This window comes from Phodopus roborovskii, unplaced genomic scaffold (genome assembly GCF_943737965.1).
Source record: "Phodopus roborovskii unplaced genomic scaffold, PHOROB, whole genome shotgun sequence".
Lineage (NCBI taxonomy): Eukaryota > Metazoa > Chordata > Mammalia > Rodentia > Cricetidae > Phodopus > Phodopus roborovskii.
This window is the reverse complement of record NW_026126511.1, coordinates 8839309-8848219: the sequence shown is the minus strand read 5'-3', so window position 1 is coordinate 8848219 and position 8911 is coordinate 8839309. Positions and strand designations below refer to the sequence as shown.

Sequence of the window (8911 nt, the reverse complement as noted above, 5' to 3'; positions counted from 1 at the left end):
GACACCAGGCTGGTGTGAGTGTAAGGCCTCCAAAGCTTCTGGGCATAAGTGGGAGGAGGTTATCAGAGGAGAAAGGGAAAGGGAGGAGAGTTGCAGGGTTTAGGTCATGGCTAGAGGCCAAAGTGATGTATGTGGGTGGGGGCGTGGGTCTAGAAACAGTAAATGAAAGACCTGGACCCTTGAGGCCCAAGGAGACGAAGAGAACAAAGGCTCAGGAGGGGGATGGATGAGCAAGGTGGATACAGTGTATACACTGTAGTGTATACAGTGATTGGCTCAAAAGGTGATCTTCATCTCCCAGATGAGTTTGATTGCTGTTGCCAGGGCTCCCAAACACGGCTGCCCTCCGGTAGACAGGTAGGGTAGAGTTGTTTGGACAGGAAAGCAACAGCCCATTGGGAAGGCCCAACTAGTTGCACTAGAAACTAGAAGGTGGCCACTCCCACCTTCTCATCTTAAAGAGGTGGGAGATGCAGGTGGAGTCCCTGAGAGCTAAGGCGCTGACTGTTAGGAGTGGTGGCAGCAGAAGGTGGCCAGGTGGGTGGGACCGTGGAGGTCTCTCTGCTTGCCTGGTATAAGGGCTTGGCTGTGATTGGGGGAGGAAGAAGGTTTGGGGCTCCGACTGGGGCCAGGATCCCAGCGGGAGGTGACAAAAGAGGCAGGCTGCTCAGACCCACTTGCAAAGGAAATAGGAGGCTGCCGGATCTGCCTAGAACGCCAAAGCCAGTGAGCTCGCCCAGAACCAATGAGTGGCACCGAGACGACACCTCCGAGGCCACTGTGAAGGCCAGACAAAGCAGGCAGCATGGGGAACAGCCGCTCCCTCCAACGGGGCCCACACGGGTGTGCACACAAGCAGACAAGCAAGCAGGTGGAGCAGTATGGGGTTTATTTGGAGCTTCGGTGGGTGGGGCTAGCAGGGGTGCTCCCTCGGTGGAGCAGGGCGCCCAGCATCTGCTCGCACATGGCCAGGCACCGCGGCACGTGGAAGCAGCCTGTGAGGAGAGTGGGCACCGGGGTTGGGAGGGCCGGGGGAGCAGGGTGCCACACACGCCTGCAGTCTGGCCGGGTTGGGTTCGCAGCTCACCTTTAAACGGACCTCCCTTAATGTTGAGGGCCACCTTTCCCTCTCGGTTCAGATAGCCGTACCATTCTCCGAACTCCCGATCATGAAACTGGAACAAGGGAACGGGGACAGCTAGCGCCTGGCAGGACCCACCCGAGAGTCAGCCTACCCGAGTGTCACCGGCTGAGGAAGGGGCCCCCTTGCACTGCTGCCGGTGGTCACAGTTCAAGTGGCACGATTTCGATCTCATCACTTTTTCAGGGACCCCGTCCTGAGTTCGATGAAAGCTGAGCATGGCAGGCAGCTTGTAAGCCGCTGGGAAAGGGGCTGCAGGCGGAGAGATGAAATGCCTGCCCGGAGAATGGAAGCTCTGTATCTGACTGTGGTGTTCAACCATCTGAATACCAAAGACACGCATTTTTACCTCACCGAAATTTAAGGAGAAACGGAGAATCCTAGATTGACCTGCCCGCAAATTTTGCAACAAGTGACTTCCCTGCAGTTCATGTCCTCTGTTCCACAGGCCTTTACAGTATCACGCAGCGACACTAACTCCTGTCCTCAGATACTCAAGTTTTGGGTTTTTTTTTTTTTTTTTTTTTTTTGCTTTGTGCACACTGGGGTTTTCATAACAGGGTCTCAGATTTTCCTCTAGCTCTGTGTGATTCGGCATGCCTTCAATGCCAGTCCTCAGGAGGCTGACACGTGCCAGGCTGACACGTTTCTGTATCAGGCCAACCTGGTCTTCTGCCTGCTTTCACCATGGGTTCTGACCGTGTCTCACTTCTTCTGACCCTGTCAAGTGAGTGCATCTAATGCTTCAGACATGGGGGACAACAGCTGAGCTGGCTGGACAGACTCACTTTACACCCCACCCCACCCCCTTCAGTGACCCCAAATGTAGCCCCGTCCTTATCTTAGGCCTTGTCAGTTTTGCTCTCACTGATAAAATAGTTAAGTGGAATCCCTTCTTAGAAGGCATTCGTAGGAGATCGCTGTCAAAATGCTTCCTTTAAATTGTGACTCGTGAGTTGTGCATTTCAAGTTCTGTAATGGTTCATGTGTGTAATCCCAGCACTTGGGAGGCTGAGGCAGGAGATTTGCTGCAAGTTCAAGGCCAGTCCAGGCTCTGTCTGAGAAAGAGTGGTGGTGGTGTATTCAGGAAAGAGATAAACTGCTCCTTGTTTAATCTTTGTAACTTTTGGGTCGTCTTCTCCTTACTATGTATTTCTTTTGGTGTCTCCCTCACCTCGTGTTCCTGACGGCCCTGGAACTTGCTACCTTGCTCAGGCTGCTCTGATTCAAATATTCCTACCTCATACTGGCCCATATCTTTTTTTTTTTCCCCCTCTGGAGACAGGGTTTCTCTGTGTAGCCTTGGGCATCCTGGAACTCACAGAGATCTGCCTGCTTCTGTTTCCCAAGTACTGGGATTAAAGACATGAGCCACCACCACCAGGCTCATGTTCTCATTTTTAATTAGTTTATCTGATTCATGATAATGTAGGGAGCATGGAGAAAGAAAAGTAAAAAATTCCCAGCCCCCCGCTGGATTGTTCCTTGGCCATCTGAATTTTGGACTTCTCTATTGTTACATAGCTTAGTGACTATCAACCTGTTGGTTTCTTTGTCTTTCTGTGAGGGGTTATTTTTGGTTTTTTGTTCTGTTTTGTTTTTTGTTTGATTTTGGTTTTAGTTTTTCAAGACAGGGTTTCTCTGGATGGGCCTAGGTATCCTAAATCTCACTCTTTAGACCAGAGGTTGGCCTCAAACTCAGAGACCCACCTGGCATGCTGAGATTAAAGACATGCACCATCACTGCCCAACTCCACCTGTTGATTATAACTTCTGCAATTTATATTTTTGTTGTTGTTGTTGTTCTCTCCCTCCCTCTCTCTCTCTCTCTCCCTCTTTCTCCCTTTCTCTCTCTCATACACAAATACAAACATACACACACTCACACACTTGCCAGGGCGTGTCCAACTGCTAATTTACTAGTCTGACATCCTGGCCGTTGGATTCAAAACTAGGGCTCAGGCTGCTGAATCTGGCAGATCAAGGATGTTCCTGCTCCATGGAGCCCAACTGGATAGACCCTCCTAGTTTCCCTCCTGTCAAACAGACACACCCTGCCTGCCAATGCCCTGGGTCTTTGCTCACAAGGTCTTCCCTGACCCCTCTGTAAGAAAGTTCTGTATCATTTCATCTGTTCTGTCTCCGCAGTCCATTGGTATCAATATTTGCCTGTTATTGAGTCTCATCACCCAGAAAGGTAAATTCCCTTGAGGCAGGGCTTCTTGGTTCACCAGACAAAAGGCACTCTTGGATCTCTCAGAGGAGCTGATGAATGGGCTAGGAGGGGCTGAGGGAACGCCTACAGGATCCCCCTTACACAGCCCGTTTTCCCCTTCATGCTGTCTGTCTTATCCTTCACACCCAGCCTGTGCTTCCAGGGAACGAGGAGACAATACTTACATGGTGGAAGGTGTACTCTGCCACCTGGTTGAAGATTTTTAGCAAGGCAGGGTCCCCACTGTCACTGTAGCCCATGAGGAAGGCAATCATGGCTTCACTGTGTGGCCACCACAGCTTCATGTCCCACTCCAGCTGAGAACCGAGCAGAGATAGGCAGCTCAGGTCCCTGTTGGCCTTAGGACACTTACTCATATCCTTCTGTTCTGGCTCAGTATGTCTGGCTCAGGACTTGGTTCTTAAATCATGAGACATGGTAGATAAAGTCTGACTAGTCCTTAAGAGTAGAGCTAGCTTTGTGACATGTATGTACCCTTAAAAGGACAGGTACTGGGGCAGACTCAGAATGTTGTCTGCCTTGTCACATCTTTAAGCCTCTTGAACACATCTGCTGCCAATGGCTGGTATAGTGCCCTCTGCCGATCTCCAGCAGGACCAGGACACAACTGAACAGATGAATTATCTCCTCCTGTCTTCCACCAAGTGAGAGAGAATTACCCAAGAATCCTTCAAGTCACTGGCTACAGACAACGGGGACATGTGTCTTGGCATCAGGATTTGCACATAATCTCTTCTTTAATGGCTCTCACTGGACAAGTGCTGGGGATGACTAGATTCTGGGTTCAAATTTCATTGGTTTTTGAGACAGGGTATCTGTACGTTGTCCTAGCTGTCCTGGAATTCACTATGTATACCAGGTTGGCCTCAAGCTCACAGGGATCCTTCTGCCTCTGCCTCTGTCCCTTAAGGTGTGTGCCACCACACATGGCTATGAGTTCCCTATCACATGCCAGAGTTCCAGCAAGTTGCTCTGGGAGTTCTCACCTGGGTGGGGCAGAAACCATCAACATCCTGGAAGTAGAAGAGGCCTCCGTGCTCAGAGTCCCATCCAGAGTGGAAAGGCAACAAGAGAAACTTATCAATGATGTGTGCTCGAAGTTTGGTGTCCCCTTTCTTTCGGGCATACTGGAGCAGGAACCAGCCAGCTTCTATTGCATGGCCTAGTTAGGGTTGAAAGGAAGTACGGCAGGAATCACAATTCCCCTCCCAAGCATCTGAGGGCTTGAGGTCCTGGAACCTCCCTTCCTTCTCAAGGGTGAAAGATGCTTGAACTTTGTTACAGGATACCCTGGCCTTTTGGCTGAAATACATTCCCTGAAAAAAAAATATGCCCCCCAAAACAGACACTTAAACTCCTGGAGCCAATGGCTGGTCCTGGCCAGACTATCCCCTGCCTCTACCTGGTCCTTGGTGGAGCAAGGAGGGCAGCACCCTCCCATATGAAGTCCCAAAATGAAGGCCGAGTTCTTTGTCCTGATGGCACAGCACATGGCATATATTCACCTGGGTTTTGATGTCTTCCAAGGCAACCAGGGAGTTCTTTGCCATCGTCTGATATATTCTCTAGCACAGCTTTTCCATCCCTCTGCCAGGAAAGAGACAAAAGGCAGATGTTTTCAGCTCCCTGTCATCCAACCAGAAAGCTCTAACTTCAAACATCCTTCCCACTGGGCATGGTGGTGCATGCCATGAATCCCAGCACTGGGGAGGCAGAGGCAGGTAGATAGCCATGAGTTCAAGGACAGCCTGATCTACATAGTGAGTTCCAGGACTACCAGGACTGTTATACAGAACTCTTTCTTGAAAAAAAAACCAAAAGACAAAAAATCCTTCTTTTACCCTGGGTACCAGCCATCCACCTCCTCAGGAGGCCCAAAGGGAGCACCTTTAGTTGTTGAGTATTTAAACAGTCTGCTCTCAAATGCATTAGGCATGAAAGACTGACTTTGAACTCCCCATTTTCCTGCTTCTACCGCTGTCATTTGGGGATTACAGAGGAAGACAAACATTTACGGAATGCTGATTCTCTCCCATGGGCTTATAGGTTCTTCTCCTAGCTTTAGGTCTGGATCTCTCAAGCAGAGAGATTAAAATACTCAGTGAGGAGCAAAGATAGTGTTGGGTGCCCACAGAGGCTGGGGAGGAATATAGGTCACGATCTCAGGATGTGTCTGCGGCTTTGGCATCTTCTTTCTGCCTTAGGACCCACCCATCACTTCCCCAGGATCTACCTTCCTGAGCTGAGGGCCCTGGGCTATATTTCAAATGAATATGCTTCCTTCCAAAGAACATATTTCAGACAGAGGAGCCCTTGCAGAGTGGAAGAATGGGGTTCACTCCTTCCCTCTCTCTGTGCCCACCTGTACATGCTTCAGAATCCTCTGGGCACACCAGTCCGATAGCTCTGCATACTTCTTGGTCAGTGCCTCATCTTCCTCTGAAAGCTGGTCCATCAGGTTCATCAGCATCATGGGCACCGCCATAGACTCTGATGCTGGGGTCCCTGAGAGCTGAGGCCGACCTAGCCCAGATGGATCCTCCCGTACCCAGTGGATGATCTGGTCCATCATCTCCACAGCTTCATTCTGGGGGGAATACCAAGCAGACACAGCATGCCTTGTCCTATTTGCCTTCCAGAGGAAGAACTCGGGACTCAGCATGTTCTCCAAAGACACCTAACTGCTCCTTCTGCAGCTGCCCAGGGCCAGTTCTACAGCCAGGCACCAGAGGCCAAGAAGATCCAGCCACCATTGCTTGTGGGGGGAAGGGTAGGGGGATCTGGACTTCAGGTCACTTTCTGGCAGAAGCGCCCAGGAAAGGAGAGGACACAGGACACTGATTGATAGATCCCTGTTTGCCCAGGGTCGCCATGGTGGTACTGGGATAGTATGAGGGCTTAGAAGAGAAGGTAGTCAGGAAACGGTAGGACAGGAATGAACAGGACTTGTGGCAGGCTGCGAGGCCCGTCTTCAGAGTACACACATACCTGTGGCCATGCCTCCCACACACCTGGTAACGTGTTTCCTTTGTTACTCTCCAAAGCTCGTTCATGGCTATGGTGTAGAAGCACTCGCTGAAAATGGTCCGCTGCACCTTCATCGGACGGCCATCCCGAGTCAACACAAAGGCACACTTTTTGGCAGGAGGTGCCACCCGTGCAAAACGCAGCAGGAACTCCCCACCTGGGGGTTGGGGAGCACACATGCTAGGTGAGGGCTCGGAATATACTGCCTCTTGGAACATATCCAGTCCGTTTCCTTTTCTAGACTCCTTTACATCCACTGAATAAGTGAGCCACTGAAGCTGCTGAGGAGCTGGGTGTAGGAGAGGGTACCTGCTTTTGCAGCATCCAGAATCTCAGCGCGTCGGAAGCGCTCAAAATTGCGGTACAAGCGACAATACATCCATACCTGTGGGGAGAACAGCTGGGGTACTGGGAATCCTAAGTGTCCCTGTGTATACCCAATGACACCCTTAAGTATGGAAACTGACCTGCCTCCCCTGCAGCCAGACATACTTAAGGTCATCATAGACCTGCCCATTGCGGCCAAGGCATGTGAAGAAGCCCCTGTGAGATACGTATTATTAGAAGAAGAGGGAAGGAGACGAGCACCCTTCTCCATTGCTTCACTACTCTCCTGAAGCCGGTAGATCTGCAAGGCCTCGGAATGAAGTAGAGGTTTGGAAGGGACAAAAGCCCTGGGAGGACCATTGAGGGGTATCTGACCCGTGTTCCCGGTCGTGGGAGTGCTGCAGCCAGAAAGCGACCACGCTGTCAAGCTCCTTTGCCACACGGTCCTTCCAGGCCTGAAGTGCCTGCCGTTCCTTCTCCATGCCCTGTGAAGTGATTCAGGTCAGGGCAGGGAGACACAACTCTTCACAGGGAGATCCTGGACCTGTTCAAGTGGGCCCAGAGCTGCTCATGGGCACCTCACACACCCCCTCCCCGCAGGGCCTTGAACTAAGGACCCCTCTTACCTCTGTGGTGGGCTTGTAACCCCACCATTGGTTGGAAGCCTTCGGATCAGCACCTCTCCTGCCAACCCTCCCACTGACCTGGAACACTGGGTCCGTTAAGCCATCCCCTCCAAGTAACCGTTATTAGTGAGTGATGTCACTCAGGTGACAGAGGAATGTCCCGCCCACCTTATCCTCCTTGGGATTCCTCAAGGGCCCTGTTGCCCATCTGGGTCCTCCTTCCTCACCTACCCCCTCACTGATCACCCTTGCTCTGGGTCCCCCTGGTGGGAACTGGCTGAGGGCAGTTGTCCCATGAGGAGGGAGTAGGAAGGAGACTGGATCTGAGCCTGGTCGATGAGGCGGGTGTTCGCTACAGATGTGTGGGGCTGGGGGTACCCCTGAAAATGCCTGAATTCTGAGACCCTATGACCCCGTAGAGTGGGCAAATCTTCTCTGCTAATTTGGTCCTTTAGCTGTTTCAGCTGTCAGTATCCGGTAATTTACACTCCTTGGCCCTGGTTGCCAGTTCTTGGATACTTCACCCCAAAGGATGCTTCTGATAAAACAGGTGGTAGCCATGCAGAGCAGAGTAGGCATCCTCCACATCTCTCGGCCTGCCTTCTAGCTATCCAGTATTGTTAGCTCTGAGACAGGCTGGTCCATCTTTTCTCCATTCTTCTTACCCACTGGGCACCCTCATTGATCAGCAGAATTGCACGGAGGAAGAGTTCCTGCAAAATGCCTGAGGTACTTTGGGGAACTTGAGCATGTCCTGAATCTTTTTTTTATTTCCATTTTGTTCCATGTGTCTTAGTGTTTTTGCCTCTATAGATGTCTGTGTACCACTGCTTAATTCACCTCTGCTGATCCATGCCCTCCTATCTCTGGACATTGCTCCCACAGCTCCTATCTGCAGGACAATTTATTGTTCCTCTTCCTGGGTCTGAGGCAGGTTAGTAGAACTTTAACTTGCCATCTTTACTGACAGAACAAACCTCAACAAACCAGAAGCCTTGGAGTTTGTGGACCCAGTGAGGCTGTGCTGCCAGCCCCCAAGTTATCCTTTAGCTGGCCTGGGCTGGTCCACCTGGGGCAGGGAAGGGTCTGGTGGGAGGACATAATGGACATCACATGCTAGGAGGTGTTGCAGTGTGAGTGTGGAGTAAAGGACTTCTCAGAGGCCTTCTTCACAGGCCAGCATTCAGGCCTCAGTATGTACCCAATGCGTCTTCATGCACAGTGGTCCTGGGTCTGTAAGAGGCAACTTTTGACACCAAAATGGCTGAGAGGAAGAACACCAGGGGGCTGCAGAGATGCCCCAGTGGTTGAGAGTGTGCACTGTTGTTACAGAGGACCCAGGTTCAACTTCCAGGACCCAAGTTGGTCAGCTCACAGCTGCCTGCAACTCCTGCTGCACAGGGCTGTGTCTTTGCTGTCTGAGCCAACCTGCACACACTTATTCACCTATCCATCCACCCACACATAATTAAGAATAATAAAAAGTTGGGTGTGGTCTACATAGTGAGTGCCAGGGATACAGAGTAAGACCTTCTCTAGAAAAAGCAAAAGCGG

General features: G+C 51.2%; 1 protein-coding gene across 1 annotated transcript; it reads right to left on the bottom strand.

The window, feature by feature from the left end:
• Positions 1–888: 888 nt before the first annotated feature.
• Positions 889–7213, bottom strand: LOC127230438 (N-acylglucosamine 2-epimerase). The gene is made up of 10 exons (XM_051195750.1): positions 7107–7213; positions 6872–6947; positions 6714–6789; positions 6389–6561; positions 5740–5964; positions 4883–4964; positions 4364–4539; positions 3542–3673; positions 1088–1175; positions 889–995 (listed from the first exon to the last, which is right to left on the bottom strand). The coding sequence occupies exons 1-10, from the start codon at positions 7211–7213 to the stop codon at positions 889–891; spliced, it is 1242 nt and encodes a 413-aa protein (XP_051051707.1).
• Positions 7214–8911: the final 1698 nt, after the last annotated feature.